Consider the following 17,670-nt stretch of genomic DNA (forward strand, 5'->3'; position numbering starts at 1 on the left):
ATCATCCAGTCCCCCCATGCAATCATGCATCAAGGCAGTCGGTCACTCAATGACTCAAACACTGTCACTCATTCATTCAGCCACTTGCTCATTTACTTGCAGCAGCAATCACTTAGTCACTCGTTCTCCTCTCATTTTCTCTCTCTCCTTATGTTGCTCTCCATTGTTTTTCTAGTTTTCCCTCTCTCAATTTCTTGATTTCACTTGTTTCCCCCACCTTCCCTTTGTTTATGCCGGTGTTTGTTTGTTTGTTTTCTTATGTTCTTTCTTTCTGCCTCAGCAAGCGTACTTCTAAAAATACCTGTTCTCATTTGCAGGTGCTATAATTTTATGCGAGTGTGATTATAAATATAGCTTGTACTGACTTGCTGTTTCAGATGCAGCAATCAGTGAGCTGAAGAATGAGAGCCACCACCGCCACTGCCCCCGCTCAGGGTATTTTTAGAATGGTGGAGACAGCGGCGATTTAATATCTTTGCATGTGTGTGTGTGCACATTGGTCCCCTGCAGAAGTTTTTGTGTTGTGTATGTGTGTGTTTTAGCATACTGGTATGCATGTGTTCCATCAACACCTTGTAGGTGCAGTGGTATTTCATGAATGAAAGCAACTCCAGATGTTGTGCAGTACCAAGTGATGCTGCAGATGGAGTCAGTGAAGTCTTGAAATAACCAAGATGAACATGTCAATCATTCATTGTTTAGTTTAGTGTCATTATAGGCTCACAGCCTTTTTATACATTGGGCCTCATGCATAAACATTTTTGTATTCTTATCCTAAACCTTTTTTCTGTGAGGCTTGGTACAATATGGTAATGCAGTGTTCCAAGTCAGACTCACCAAACTCTGAACCGCACACACAAAACATAATTTGTTTGTTATACCCAGATGAATGTCACCTCTTCATAAAGAATTCTGTGTCATGAGATTTGATCTTTTGCATAATCACTGCTCCTAAATTGCTATATAAGGCAGCATGTTCCGCTTATTCACAATTGTTTTTTTAACAAAGATTTAAAAGAAGAATTTCACACCTCAAAGCCTTAAGTTCTGCTTTTGGAAATAAGCAGAAGGAAACATAACAGATTTATCAGTGTCAGTGGTGGTATGGGAGGGACCCGAAACAATTAGAAAATATTATTACAGAGACCAACATATACATATAAACACATATAAAGCAAAGTGGTCCATGACTTGATGGCAGGAGTTTGAGGGGGCATGACAGTGAATTTTATCTTTATATGCCTATATACATTAGCTGGTGATAATGCACTGTCTAGTACAGTGGACGATGTTCATCCTGACAGCATGGGCGTAAATTTCATCTAACAGTTGGGGGGGACATTAAACATAAAATTTCTCAAGAGCAATTTTTGAAGGGGACACAAATAATACAGCCAAATTTGTACTTATAGGATACATGTCCACATAGGGAAGTCTTACTACTATTTTTCTGGCCAACACCACAAAGCAATAGTTAAATATGACCTAGGTTCATAGGTTTTTTAATATTTTATTTTATATATATATATTTTATGTATTTTACTGCAGAAAGCCAACTAATCTGCCACTTAAAAATCATACTGAGCAAAACCCAACACAACAGTAGATCACGGTATTAGCCTAATATCAGTTCATGCACTGGCTTATTGCCGTGTTAATCGTAGTAAGATATAGAGAGATTACATTTTTCCAATTACTGATTTTTAAAGGTCTGACCTGCGGATTCTGATTTTGGCCAATTAAGATTTTCTTTCTTTCTAAGAACTATAACTGACAGCATACACAAACATCTTTGTAACTTTTCTTTATTGGAAAAATATTTTTTTATTAGGATCTACATCAGCACCAGTATGTTGGCTATTCTCACTGTGGTCCATTCGATTGTAAGGTCATCATGAAACATTAATAATTAAATAACATTCACATTTTCACTATACGGAGCTGTTTTGTACAAATAATAAATTGCAGTTCACATTTTTTACTATATTTTAATTGAAAATATTTGAAAGAATACAATATCCTATTTCTAATCTCACCATTTTAATTCTACTTAATTCTCCACCTTACTTTTGTGTTTAATCACAAACCTCTCTCTCTCCCTCTGCCTGTATCTGTCTGCTCTGAGTTTATTTGTCAGCAGTTTTTGAAGACAACTGGCGTTTTGTATTTTTCCGCGTGTGGAGGAGGCTTGTTGTTAATTACCGATACAGCCACCGTGGTATAAATGACATCGTCACCAACAGCTGTGTTCACTGTTGCTTTACCTGGTCCCTGCTTTAAAATATCCATCGTTGTCTTCTAAGGTGATACAAGAACACGTCTCTTTCTGTGTGTTTCTCTGCAGATATAAATAGTGAACGTTGTGTCTTCTTCACTCTAGTGAATAAATTTGTGTGTGGCTGTGACATGAGGTTACTGTCTGTGCTGCTGTGCACACATGTGAAACACGGCGCAGCATGTTTGTAATGTTCAATGTGACCGGCAGAAAATTGCATATTTGACACTGCTCGGCCCTGGTCACTGGTCATTGCTGAGTAAGCTGAAAACCAGCCTATTTCAGTCCCAAGCCAATCAATCAGTGCATCTCTAGCTGTAGAAGGTGACTTACTATCAAACAAGCTAGGTAATGTTATAATAACACAGTGGGCTCATAGGAAAAACATCGGTTATCATAATATTTTGTCATGATTAATGTATTAATGACTCAGCATCATCTGTATTAAAGACGAAATAATCAGTTCATCTGATGTTTAAAGTGAATAAAAGAGCCCTGCCAGCCTACTTAACATTACTGCAGTTCCACAACTACTGAAGGATTCGAACTTGTTTTCTCCCACCAGACTCCTCTGAGATAAAGAGGGAAAGGCAGTGGAGCAAACAACTGTGAGGGAAGGAAGAAATGTTTCTAAACACTTTTATTGCCCTGTTTGCATTTGTATTGTTTTATTACTTACACAATTATTCTAAGTATGTATCATTATATTATTTAATGGTTTGTTTGTTTTTTTCGCGATTTCCGCCTATGCCTGACAGTAAAGACACTGAGGCAGATTTGTTTTTAACTACTGACCTGTAGTAAAAGAAGAAAAAATAAGCCAAAATAATGACCAAAATATTATTTTTGTAATTTTTTTGGTAATTTTAGTTATGCATTTTCCACTGATTTCTGTTACACAGGCATTCTGTTTATGACTCGACCGGTCTGGATCACTCGTGAATTCTGAACAAAAGAAAATTGGCGAATGGCATGAATTATCTTAAATCACTGATCAAAAATCTGTTTTTTTTCCGGGTGGTTCTCGCATGAGACCCAATGTTTTGTTACCGGTCTGCAACTAATGATTATTTTTTCTTTTTGAATAATCAGTGAACAGTTTGGTCTACAAGATATCAGAAAATACCAATCACAAGTTCTGGGAACACAAACTGACCTCTGCAAATTGCTTGTTTGTCTAACTAGCAGTTAAATAAACAAACAGCAAAACTGCAAATCCACACATTTGAGAAGCATAAACCATTCAATAGTTGCCATTATTTAATCAATCTCGTTGTTGATTAATTTTTAGTTGATTGACTTAGTAGTTAGATTAATCATTTCAGCACTCAGTGGCTGGAAGGTTCCACACTCTTCGTGAGACAGCACTATCTGTTGTTACCTAAAAATAACACCTCTCAGACTGTGACTGTCACTGAAGTGGTACTGCACTGTAACTCGTGAAATGCATCAGTGCAGTCAGTGATTAGATAAGTGCCTTTGTGATTATATGGTTGAATGTGATCCTGAATGACTGATGACTCATCTGCCTGGCATTGCCATTTGAATCCAGAAAGAATGTAATGCTGCAGTGAGTATGTAGTTAAGAAGACTCAGAGCCTATGAGCTCTTCACTCATGATCCCACATGATTAGCTTATGGGGAGAACTGGCCATGAAGTGGGATGTAACCACATGTTTCAGTATTGTATACGAAAATGGGATATACTGTTGGATTCAAATGTTCTGTTTTGTCAATGCTGTGCATAATTTTAAAGCCTGAATATTTTTGCTTTCTAACAGATGTCTATATTCAAATGAATGCAGGCATCTGTTGATGACCCAGTAAGAACTGATTTGGTGATTTGCAGGCAAAAAAAATCAACATCCTGGTTAATGCCAGGCTAAATTTAAGTTGAAAAGGTTTTCTGTGACATCAAAGTTATATGTCACAGTTGCTTCAACAGCTTTTATTTCAATGTGAAATCCTAACAATCATTCTAATGGTTATATATATAACATTGACACCTAAATAAACTTTCACCTTTCAGTCAAAATTTCCCCAGTTTAACATCTTTTTTAATCTCCATTTAGAGGATCATCATACTGATAATGTATAACTAAACATGTGAAATGTTTGCAGTACAAGCATACTGGTACTCATATTCTGCTAAGTACAGATACGTACTGTAATGCATGATAAAAAAAGAAAACATAAAAAAAGTATAATTATGTCACAAATACATCAAATTAGATAGGCATGTATGGAGGTTAAATGTCTGCTCTTGTATGTGGCTCCACTGAAAAAGAAAATAAGGTGAAGGTATAGTAACAATCAAATACCAATAAAAGTAATTTTATTTATTTTTTCCCCCAAAACGATCTGCATGAGTAGGGAAGGTTAAAGGGTTCAAATAAAATGTTTAGTTTTTCTATGTAATTACTGCAATTTGTATGTTGCTGACATGCAGAAACAAACCTGAGAGCACTAAAAGAAGAAGTGGGGCTGCATCAACAGTAATTATTCTTTGTACTGTATTATTGTGTCCACTTACCTGAGTAGGAGAGAAGAGCCGACATCGATGGTGTGTGTGTCCCTCATGAGCTGCACCGCCTCCTCCTCCATCTCGTAGCGGCGCCATCACCACGCCACTTGGACCCCCAACTGTCCCCGCTGTAATTGCACCAGACACTCCTCCGCCCACGCTGGCCCCGGTTGCAGCACCACCCGTGGCACCAGCGATGGCACTGATGCCCCCCATCATGCAGCATAGGCCTCCCTGAGCTAGCTCCAGCTCAATCTCGGCGTCCATCTCGGCGTCCTCCTGCGCCTCCTTGTTGGAATCGTCCAGATGCTTCATGAGCACGGCCACCACCACGTTTATCAGAACGAACTGAGCTGTGAGCACGAAGGACACGAAATACATCGGGGAGATGACCTGTAGTCCAGCATGGCAGCCGTAGTCGCTGCCCGGACCGTCTGGCGGGCACTCCCTCAGTGTGTCCTGGTGGGTGGTGGGGTATAGAAGAAGAACAGGTGGGTGGACAAAATAGGAGAAGAGCAAGATTTTAGAGAGAAAAACAGAAAGTGGAAACAGGAGAAGGTGAAGGGAAGGACATGGAGAAGATCAGTTAGTTGAAGAAGAGTTTATAGTAAGAGAAGAGACTCTGTTGATGAAACAAATTTTCATCAGAGATTAAAGGGGCCCTGGGGTAGTAAAGTAAAACAAATCAATGATTACAATGTTGTCCATTCAGAGTACCAGAGTTGAGAAAGATTTCAGTGTGTTCTTCATAAGAATCAGAATAATATTTTAAGGGAACAATCTAATCAATACTGCCTTTATGTTCCAAAAGACATTTTATTGAACATCAGAATTTGTGATGTCTGTGACAAAGTCAAAACTTCACAAGCCGGATTGCTGAAATCTCGAGGTCTGATACATTTTTCTGTCTGTCTTCCTATCGTCACTTAAGAGCCTAATCGGCACTGATTAAATTTCTCTCAGAAATGAGCTGTGATAAATTTTTAAGAGCTCAAGGTACTTGGGTATGATTGGAGAGGGATCCTTGACTGAACTGACATATGACACAATGAAGAAGGGAGTCAAATACTCCGATTTTGCGAGTGTACTATGAATTTGACTCCTTATTCACCCATGGAAGATTTTGTTGAGTGCACATTGACTATTCCAACACCATCGTTGCTTAAGGACATGCTCGTTACTCATTTCCCCCACCTAAATATCATGCTGGAATCTGAACTGAAGATGCTCAATTATAATTCTGCTGCTCGGAGTCTGTGCTGAGATTGGAGTAACATAGGTTTGGGCAACTCAAAAAATAGAAAAATATATAGAGCTGCTTTCTGCTTGACCCTCATCTCAGAAAAATGTGTACTGTCACTACTATAGGAGATAAGGTGACACTGAGGAAAATGAAAACCGATCAGCTTAGTCGATTACATAGCCCAGTCCATAATGACAAATGTCAAGAGATAAGTGTGATATGAAATCATTCTAATGCAGCTATAAACTGAAGTACCTTCATGATGCCATTCCAGTTGTCACCAGTGGAAACCTGGAAGAGTGTGAGGAAGGCCATTCCAAAGTTTTCAAAGGTGGCGTGTCGGCTCATTCCTTCACAAGGGTAGTCAGCGTTACACACTGGGAGAAGATGTGATGACAGAAAAAGGGGAAAAAAGGGTTTATAGAGTGAAGCCTTGGTAACTTTTATGGAGCTTATCTGAGAGATAACAACTTGGAATTGGTTTCTTTTGTGAGAATTGTTGCGAAAAAGTTTGCTTTGTTTTATCTTTGTGCTTGTGACTGTTCACTGCTGAATTAGAAATGAGTTTGGATCTCGCAAACAAAATTCACTTAAAGGAAAAAAGGACTGGAGCAGACTGTTTTGCCATTATGTCTTATTTTGAGTTAAAATTAGACAAAGACATATGGCAAAAAACATATACAGTCAACCAAGACAGGTGTATTTGTCACTGGATGGTAGGTTGAACTGGAATTCAAACATTGGATAATGAATCCAAGAATGAGAGTTGCCACAGCCAGTGTCCTAGTGCCACATATGACAAAAGTCAAAAAGACTCACCACAGTTCTTGTAACCTGTCATCCAGTCAGTTTAAAGATACTGGTGTATAAGAGGAATGTAAAGGATCCTAAATCAAGTAGTGTGACTTTTTTCAGAAGAAACTAAAATATTTGTCAACAACCGAAATGATGGCTAGACGGCGACAATGTCCTTAGACACTGACTGTGACTACATTAACATGCAATATTGTTGACGAAAAATGACAATACTAAAATGTAATTCATATAATAAAAACGTTAATAAAATATCTCTTTCTTTTTGTCAGTATAATGAGTAGACAAACAGGATTTCAAATCCAGTGAGGCGGACAAAATAACAGAGTGCCTAATTATATTGGACAGCAGGCAATGTGTTTATACGATTTTTGGAAAAAACACTATGAACTTGAAGCGGCATATCAAGGCTAACCGCCGGAACTGAGGTAAATTAATGTCTCCTTTGCAATAAAAATGAGAACAAAGCTAACTTTCAAATTTTACAAAACATATGTGAGATGAGGGAAATAAAGACTAAAATGATATGTATCTCTATTTTGGTTAGAGCAGATAGACCAAAATGCTAATCGAAATTATACTAATGAGTTAGAAAAGACTAAAATGATGGTTTAATGACTAAAACTCTTGATAAAAGTAGTAATAGTAATAGTAAACAGTGGACTCAATATGACAAAAACTAAAAAGGACATTTGACACAGGACTAGACTAAGACTAAATTTTTAAATGGCTGACAAAATTAACACTGAAATCAAGCCCCTGTAACCTTTACTAAGCATATAGGACTTGTCTACAAGATTATTTGTCATTCATTTTCATTCTGGTGTTTATTACCATTAACTATTTGGCTGATGGGTTGTAATTTCACATTGTCTGTTTTGACGTTTGTCAGTTCCTTCATTTTAACATTCAGGAATAGAGTTGCACAAAACTATTTTAAAGCTCCATTCCTTCTGTTTGTTTAGCAGGTTTTGTCCAGGATGTATCACTACAAGAGTGCAACAAGTAAAAAATCTTGAGAAAAGGTTACTCATGAAGAAAGGGATTAACGATACACATCTAATACTGATTGGCTAAAGAAACGTTGAGGTGGTGGACATAGATTCTTACAAAATGATACCGTAGAGAGCTTTCCTGTATTTGACAATTCATAAAAAAACGTCTCGGGTTACGTATGTAACCCTTGTTCCCCGAGAAGGGGAACGAGACACTGCGTCGGTGACGACACTATGGGAACGCCTCTGGGCAGGGCTGAACTATGAATGAAACTACTCCAATTCTATTGGTGTTACTAGAACGGTAGTGTGTGACGGCGTAACCGGAGGCGGACCAACGCAGTGTCTCGTTCCCCTTCTCAGGGAACAAGGGTTACATACGTAACCTGAGACGTTCCCCTTCGAGGGAACTCAAACTGTGTCAGTGACGACACTATGGGAACGAGATACCCACTTAGGCCGCGCCGAAACCCCGCCTGCCCCCGCCTGCCCCCAGTGTGCAGAACTGATGGCACGACTAGGAGGAGAGCGCAGAATGAAGGTCCAGACTGTAAAACCGGATAAAAGTGTGGGGGGTGGCCCAGCCAGCCGCGTCAAATCCTGGAGTGACGCCCCTGCGAGGAGGGCCCTAGAAGGGTGAAGGCAAGCCGCGCACCTGATAGGCCAGGGAAATAGTCTGAACGATCCAGTTGCTGATGGTGTGTTTAGAAGCGGGGAGCCCAGCCTTGGGGGACCCGAAACACACCAGCAACTGGTCTGCTTTCCTCCACCGGGAAGACCTTAGAGTGTAAATACTCAGTGCTCTGACAGGGAAGAGCAGATGAAGTCTCCCGTCCTCCACTGTCACATGAGGTGGGGGATGAAATGCCTGCAGCACCGTGGATGCTGCCAGTCTGGCCGGAACCTTAGCGACAAAACCTGGACAAGGGTGCAGGATGGCCCTGACCCTCCCCGTGGCAAACTCCATCGGGGAGAAACCAAAAGTGCCTGGAGATCCCCCACCCTCCTCAGAGAGGTGATAGCGAGGAGAAAGGTCATATTAAGGGTCAGGTGCTTGGCCTCAGCCGACTCCAGGGTTTCGAAGGGGGCCTCAGCCAGCGCTTCGAGAACCACTGCCAGGTCCCAGGTGGGAACCCTGGAACGAGTCACGGGTGTCATCCTCCGGGCTCCACGGAGGAAGCGCACGACCAGTGGATCACTCAGAGGGGCGTGGAATGCTGCAATGGCAGCCACATACACTTTGAGCGTGGACGGGGAGAGGCCAGCGGAGAAACGGTGCTGGAGGAACTCCAGTATCACAATTACCGAGCAGGTAACTGGGTCCACCGCCCGTTCTCTGCACCAGGTGGTGAACACATTCCACTTTAGGCCGTACATCCTTCTCGTGGATGGGGCTCTGGAGCTGAGCAGCGTCTCGACTGCTCCTGTTGTCAGGCCCGCCTCTAGGAGCTGCGCCCCCTCCGGGGCCAGACCCATAGCTGCCACAGGGCAAGGTGCGGGTGAAACGTCTGCACCATGGCATCCAGCCCTAGCGGGGCTGGGGGCGAGAGGGAGAACCACAGGGGACAGTGCGACGTCTCTCGGGACGCAAACAAATCCACATCTATGGGGCCGAACTCTTCGCATAATAACTCTACCACCTCGGGGTGGAGTCTCCATTCCCCGGGCCTCAGCCCCTGTCTCGACAGCAGGTCTGTACCTTGATTCTGGGTCCCAGGGATGTACATCGCTCTGAGGGACAGCAGTCTCTGCTGGGACCACAGGAGGATCTGATGTGCCAGTTTGCATAATGGGTGCGAGCACAGACCCCCTTGGTGATTCAAATAGGCCACCACTGCCGTATTGTCGGTTCTGACAAGAATGTGGCGACCGCGGAGGGCAGGCAGAAAACTCCTCAGAGCTCTGAAAACCGCCAACATTTCCAGGCAATTTACTGTATGTGCCAAGAGAAATAATGCTACTCCCAGGAGCCTCTCGCGAAGCGGCCGTCCATGACCGCGCCCCATCCTGTGAGTAAGGCGTCTGTTGAAATAATTGTTCGGCGACAGATCGCTTCCAACACGGGACCTTGGGACAGGAACCAAGAAGAAAGGAACAAAGGCACCCACTATCAGACGGAGCGGATTTCCCCACGGGGAGAATCCCTTGGATTTTAGCCACCGTGCAGGGCTCTCATGTGCAGTAGTCCGGAAGGTATTATACTGGACGCTGCTGCCAGGAGACCCAACACCCTCTGAAAGTGTTTTACAGTGATGGTGCGGCCTAACTGCACTCCGGTCACTGTGGAGAAAATGGACTCGATGCATGCGGGAGACAGGTGGGCCCGCATCGTCGTTGAGTCCCACACCACCCCTAGGAACGTAGTCCGTTGGGCGGATGTCAGCACGCTCTTCTTCACGTTGAGCCACAGCCCCAAACGCTGAAGGTGGGCGAGGACGACATGCTGCGTCCTCCTTTCCTGAGCCGTCGCGGTCCTGGAGTCTGACCGGCGGGGGAGATATCACTCAAACGCCTCTCCCTGAGTTTTGGCGTGCTGTAACCTGTTGACGACAGCATCCACTGCTTTGCCAAACAGGCCAGAAGGCGAGAGGGGCGCATCCAGGAGAAAAGCTCTTTCCTTCCCCTGGATGCCACAGATGGCACTCTGTAGCCACCATAGCCGCCATGGATCAGCCGATGGAACGGGCCGTTTCCTTGGTCACACGGAGAGCCAAGTCCGTCACTCTACGGAGCTCCGTCAGGTCCTCCTCAGATGGACCTCCCCCTACGTCACAGTCCTGAAGTAGATTGGCCTAGTATGCCTGCAAGACAGCCTGGCACAAGCTCGACCCACTGCCATGTAGGCCTTGCCCACCAAATCGGATGTCATCCGACACGGGATGGTGGGGAGCGCCGGCATCTGGAGGGATGAGGCGAGGTTGGGAGAGAGGTAGCTAGCCAGTGCCTCCTCCACTCGTGGCATCGCTCCGTAGCCGTGCTGTCTGATCTCCGTCACGTTGCCGTAGTCCAGCTGGGGGGACGCAGACAGCCGTGCAGAAAAGGGTTTGTTCCTGGTAGGGGCCGACGCGGGGGTGTTGCAGAAACTGCTCGTCTAGTTTGCTGCCCACCGATGGCTGCTGCACCGCCTGTGGCCAATCAATGTGCAGCTTGGCCACAGCCCGCATCACCACTTCAAACAACTCCTCGTATCCTGGCGAGGGCTGATGACGTTCTGTTTCCTCCGAAGTCATTCTCCATGCTAAGCACATCTAGCTCCTCAGAGCCAGATCATGTCAGCTTCTCTGGACTCACCCCTCGAGTGGGAGAAACCGAGAAACGGGCTCCCGATCGGGGACGAGGGGAGGAGGATTCCACGGACGAGGACCGGAAAAAGGCCTCAGCCGTTCTGGTACCCTCGGCGATCTTGCGTTGCGATCCCCAGGATCGGATCGGACAGGATCATTCATAGTTCAGCCCTGCCACGGCCAGAGGCGTTCCCATAGTGTCGTCACCGACGCAGTTCGAGAACCCTCGAAGCGGAACTGGGAAGCTGGCTTTCAATTTAGACACATCTTTTTAATAAAATGTTTTTATCACTTGATTAGCAACAATTTGGTAGAAGATCAGACTTACCCAGCTCTCCAAACAGCTCCACTCCCAGAGCTGCGTAGATGAAAAACAGTAACATGAAGAGCAGACCAAGATTTCCCACCTGTCACACACAAAGGAAGATTCATACGTTATATTAAAAGCGTAACTAATATAGTTGCTTTTACTGTAATAAGGAAGGCCTATTTTTAAAGTTCGTACATTGGGTCAGATTTTGTAGATAATGATTTAGTGGTTAAACCATTCCTACAGCTGTACCCACTGTAACTTTTAAGTGTCAGTTAACTGGAACAGAGTAAACGTTTGTGCGATATTGTGCAGTATATTTGCCAACATCTTGTGGTATTTTATTCTGATACAAAAAGCTACTTCCGGACCGTCCCTAGAATCATCATTTGTTATTGTCCTTTGAACCCCAAATAAACAGATTTCGATATTTCCCCATTGGTTTATTTTATTTATTTTTTATTTTTTATGTGTTAAAAGAATTTACTGTCTCACTGTGTTACCCACCCAGCGGGGTTGGAAAAGATTCTGGACAGAAAGTCTTAGCTTCTCATGAAATATGAAAACAGGCTTATTTTTGCGACACATGCTCATTCATTTTTGAAACGCTGTATTAGTATTTGAATGTTTTGTTGGTCATGAAATTAAACAGGCACATCCAGGATCCTCCAAACATTTCATCTAACCAGAAATAGTTGCAAACAGCCAAACTGGAGGTTAACACAGCCAAAACCCAGGAACTCATTACTGACTTTAGACCTAGGCCATTTCCCAAAACACTCATACAAATAAACGGCAACCCAATCACAATCACTGACTGCTTTAAATTCCTAGGAACACACATTAGCAATAACTTCAAGTGGACAACTAACACTGAACAAATCATTGCAAGAGGTCAGCAAAGACTTTACTTCCTCAGGCAGCTTTAAAAATACAGGATCAATCTGTCCTTGTTCTGTTCTACTCCACTATCATCGAGTCCATCATTACATCATCGGTCACAGTATAATACAGTAGCATGGACAGCCAAACAAAGAAAAAAATACAGCGGACTGTCCACAAAGCATCCAAGATCATAGGAAAACTACTGCCCTCAGTTTATTCCCTCTACACACACTGTAAAACGAGCAAGGAAATCATCTTCGACCCCTCACATCCTGCTCGCCACCTCTTCCCAGCTCATTCCCTCAGGGAAACAAACAGCTTTTTCCCTTAGCCATCAGGACTCTCTCTGAACTACTCCCTTCAGTTTAGTTGCCTTCTCATACACTACGTATGGTCATTTACCCACTGTATTTTGTATTGTTACATGTTGTGAAGTGTATTGTCTATTTGTTGTTTGTAATGTATGCACGTGACATAGAGCTTAAACATACTGTACCAAAAACAAGGTCCAACGTGTGGCTAATAAAACAATCTAATCTAATCTAATCTAACACAATAATGCAACCGCGCCAAAAACCCCTCCCTGCTTCAAATCAGGGATAATCGCTCTATTACACGGTTTGGGAAACATTTTACTTGCTGACTTCTAACAGGCATGAATCCACCCGAGTAGAGACTAAAAGCGTTCACAGATAGTGATATGCAATGCAAATGGGCAAAAGGACCCCATGGGGGACAATAGCAGGCACTGAGCAGAATGCCATTAGCTAAGTCACCTCACAGGGGAGGAAATGTGGTGCTTTTGTATGTGAATTCCATTAGATAGGCAAATAAACTGAGTGAGTGGATTGGGAAAGAAGACATATGGTTTTGGAGGAGAGAATGGCATAGGAAAAAAGAGGACATAATAATAAGGGAGGGAGAGGGGGGTGGGGGGTGGGGGGTCTGGAGAAGTTAGGCAGAGCCTGAGGATAGCTTTCTTTCTCTCCCCAGTTGTGCATGTTGATGTTTCCTGGTGGATATTAAAAGCCACGACTTGGCCTGAGGCAGTTTGCAGCTTGTAACTTAAGCTCACCTGATGTCTTTAAAGCCCTCGAGCAGATATTGAAAGCACACCACGGGGATGAGAATGCATGTGGTATAAGAAACAGATTGTTGGATGTTACGGATGCATTAGAGTTGGCAACCAGGCAACAGAAGCTTGTGAGAAACACAGTTAGAGCGGACTTTGATATTTATTTATACCTTTGGTTTCCATAGTGAACAAACCTGCACTGATCTGCAAACTTTCAAGACTGTTTACTGAATGTGTTCTCTTCTGCATTTGGACTAATGAAAGCTTGACTCAGTCATCCGCACCATGGTGTGACACACATGTCATGCTGACATACAAAAGGTCATTACTCTCAGCTCAAACCTCTGTGAAAGAACAGACCCTTTAGAAAGAGGGGTTCAAATGTTCCCAGGGAAAGTGGGTTTGTGATGTTTTTCCAGAAAGAGAACAATAGGAACAGAGACAACATGGTGTATTTATTCACCTGTGGAGAAAGAGGATCCTCATACTGTACCCGCTCAAACAAGAAACCAACACTAAAATCAAATTTAGCAAATACATTATAAATACAATAAATAGCAAAGGATCTGGTGACCATGTGTAATTTAGATAACAAAATGCAAAATGTAAGATTGTACATTTTCAAGGGTAACTTCACTGTTTTCAACAGATTATTATAATGTTTCTTGACTTTTAAGTGTTTTATCTGTGGCTTATATCAGAAGAGACGTGATCTATTTCTCAAGATGTATGACGTATGTATACTGTCTCATATCTCAGGTGAAAATGTTTATCTCTTGATATTGAAGTTGTTACAATAAGCTGCAGTATATGTTGTTTCTGATATCATGTGGCTTTTTCGCATATGAATTTTTAATGGTGACAGATACCACTGCAAAATTAAATTATTTAAGAATTAAGGGCAAATAATTACCTTGACTGATTATTTTAATTAAATTGTTTATTTATTCACATCCAGTTGCAGGTAAAGCTGTAAACAGCAGAATATGAAGTCTTCAAGTTATCAGTGATGTTTTACATGACCTTAAATTATGGGAAACAGTATTTGTATAATGTCCAGGTTAAATAGCAATCCATACATTTCACAAATTAAAATCTGCCCCACCTTATTTGCAGAAAACCATTGTTTTACCAACTACTGTAACATAGAAACAGGTTAGTGACCTCACCATGGCATCAGAAACTTGTAAAACTTCAGCACATTTCTGCGAAAAAGGGACAGTGATACTGTAGAACAGTTGAACTGGTTTGAATTAATACTACGAAAAACAATGAATGAAAATAAATGGTTTTTGGTGTCTGTAAGGCATCACGGAGACCTTCTTTGATATCACATTAATTTTATTCTATTTTTTTCACAAACAGTGTTTATATCTTGTGCACATTTATTTCTAATTTGATTGAGAAAAACTATGTTTATTTACTATTGACCTGTGACGCCTTGTGTTTGCGTATGCCATCCCTAGTGACTCCCTATTAGCTTATTGTGGTCTAAGCTTCCACCTCAAAAACACCAACAAAACCCATGAAATCTGTCCAAACAAATTACAGTGGATGAATAAAGGGACCATTGATATGAGGCACAACTGAAGCGAGGGAGATTTCTGTGATTTTTTTCCTCAGCGTGTAAGCCTGTGGTTTTCTGCAGTAATGTGTATGTGTCTCGTGTGTGTACATGTTTTTCTACCCAGAGATCGGGGAGACAAAAATTATCCCAGTGGGCTCCAGTCAAAGCATTGATAAGGCAGTAGAACTGAAAAAAATCTGGCTATACACTGACTCACTCTCTTGCAAATGTCTTTAATAAAGCTGTTTTAAAGAGAGAAGCTGCTTCAAATTTTTCTCTGGGTGTCTCACATTAAAAAAATGATATACAGATTTAGAGCTTCATAACTTTAGAAAAAGGTAAACCGAGGCATGACCTCATTTGCCTTTTTTCATGCAGTAAAAGATATATTGCACTCCAGAGAAGATGCAGAGTATGAATGCCATGCTATTTTAAATTGGCAAGAAGTAGCTTTTTGCACATTTTGTTCATCTAACAATGGAATCTTATTTATCATATATATATTATATATAGATATTTTATCTCTGCAAGCAACATTTTTAAACCCCCCCCACTCTGTTTATTTGGTACTACTACAAAAGACAGTTAAAATTTTCAATGTATGATTATATGAAAAAGAAAACCCAAGAATTTTCCAAAAATATGGCACTTCAATGTAAATTTTTGGTCATTTTCAGAAACATTCAGAAACGATTTGACATAAATGATTGAATGAAACAGTCTGAAATATAGACATCAATCAAAGGAAACTCAACTAATTAATAACCAAACGGACGGAGGCAGACAAAGACAAAGTGACAGTGATGGAAAGAGGACCAGCAACAGAGGCAGTCAGAACACAGAGAAGGAAACTTAAAAACAGGAAAAGAGTAAAAAAGTAAAAAATATTCCAGAAATCCCTGGACAATCAAAAACGCTGATATATGAATCTGAGCAAAGGCTAAAGAACAAAAAGTCTTTCTGTGTACCAAGGGAGCACAACGTTTTAGCTGCTCATATCTCATTAATAGCAGTGTGTATGAAAAATTTTAAATTAATGCCACAGAGGTCTTTCTATTCCCTAAATTAATGAGAGGAACAGTAGTGGAAAGTTAGCAAGGTGTCAGAACATTGAGGGCAAACGTTTTGTCATAACCCGACTTCCTGAAAGTCATAATTCTCAGGGAGCTTCTATCAATGCTGATCGTTTATCATTCCACAAATGTTATTTAACTCCTGTGTGTCCTTGTGATAAGCTGAGGGAGGATGTCTCTCTATCTGTGTGAGTGTGTGTGTGTGAGAGAGAGAGACAGAGTGGGTGTGTGTGATGACACATACCTGAGGCAGAGCCTGGACCACTGTGTCTAGCAGAGCTCTCATCCCGGTTGCCATTTTCAACAACTTCAACACTGGAGAGAGATCACAGGGTGAGACAACTATAACTTCCACACAAACAGTGTAGGTATGCGTGTCTGTGTGCTACTCTGGACACAAGTGTTTGGGTGATAAATAACAGACACCTACAGAGTGAGACAAAGTAAAACAAAGGGCAGGGAGACAAAAAACACCACAGAGAAGGAATGATCAAGATAGATAAGAGCTGGGCAAAGAAAGAGGATGAGAGAGATAACAAACGATCAATGGAATAGGTTTCCAGCTCTCCATTAGAGACCCTACAGAATTCCCAGCAGTCCAATTTCTGGAGGAACATGGCTGATGATGCAGCTGGTAGCAGAGAGAAAAAAACAAGACAGTGTTCTGATGGGGAATGGCAACAGCCACTCAGGCAAAAAAGCCTCCTGGGAGATGGACTTCTGCAATGATTCTTACTGTGCCTAAACATTATGCCTAACAACAGCCTAATTTAACAAATCTGCAAGGTTGTTGAGATGTAGTGGAAATGCAAACATTTATGCACTAACCTGTAAACTCACATCATAGTAGCTAATGTCATGGCCCTTGCTTTTGGAAATAACTAGCATGAAAGTATTAAATGTAATATATTCATTATAACACACTGTAGGTGAAATAAGTATTGTGTTGCTTATGTAAAACAACAAAAAGTAGCAAGATGAGTATAAATTAAACATATTTAACCAGAGCATCTGAATCTCTCCTTTTGTTCGGTGGAATTTTACAATTCAGCTACGTGAAAGAAGTAGATGATTATGAAACATTTGAATATTCTTTCCCACAGCCTTATAAGTTAGTTAACATTCAGGCAGAGTGGTTAGAATGTTATGAGAGGAGAGGAAAGACTATAAGTCACCAGTAGCCCTCACACTCATCATCAAATACCCCACTTGCTTGTTAATTACCACCAGCTGCTGTTTAATTAGCATGTTACCCATGGGTCCTCTCAGCCGTCCCTGGGCAGTATTATGGAGGGCAGAGGGTGATGGTAAGAGGCGAAACTTAAGTGAGATTGATGTAATTAGCCTTTATCCTCCTCAGTGTAAAGTTAAGAGGAATTGGCGCAGCCCAGAGAGCTAGCCCTCTAATTTTGTCTGAATATTAAAAAGAGAGGTGCCAAATGAGAGTGTTATTAAAAATGAAGACGCCAACAGAGACTGAAATTGAATATCAGCTTTACCTTAATTCAGGAAGAATTCAGACAACAATAAGACTAGAAATGAGCCTTGTTTCCACCGTAAAATTTATTGACATGAGCTCAGTCTGAAAATTTAAAACAAGTATGGCATGTAATTAGTCTCAAATGC

General features: G+C 41.8%; 1 protein-coding gene across 1 annotated transcript in view; it reads right to left on the reverse strand.

Moving 5' to 3' along the window:
* Nucleotides 1-17,670, reverse strand: part of LOC119898797 (voltage-dependent T-type calcium channel subunit alpha-1I-like) — a 112,124-nt gene that overhangs the window by 27,051 nt on the left and 67,403 nt on the right. The window contains exons 24-27 of the mRNA XM_038713032.1: nt 16,289-16,359; nt 11,463-11,541; nt 6,298-6,419; nt 4,809-5,258 (exon numbers count right to left, since the gene is read on the reverse strand). Of these exons, the coding sequence (XP_038568960.1) occupies nt 4,809-5,258; nt 6,298-6,419; nt 11,463-11,541; nt 16,289-16,359 (722 nt within the window). The remainder of the gene's footprint in view (nt 1-4,808; nt 5,259-6,297; nt 6,420-11,462; nt 11,542-16,288; nt 16,360-17,670) is intronic.

Source organism: Micropterus salmoides, unplaced genomic scaffold (assembly GCF_014851395.1).
Source record: "Micropterus salmoides isolate LMB-PRFRI ecotype aquatic unplaced genomic scaffold, ASM1485139v1 Ms_hic_scaffold_12, whole genome shotgun sequence".
NCBI lineage: Eukaryota > Metazoa > Chordata > Actinopteri > Centrarchiformes > Centrarchidae > Micropterus > Micropterus salmoides.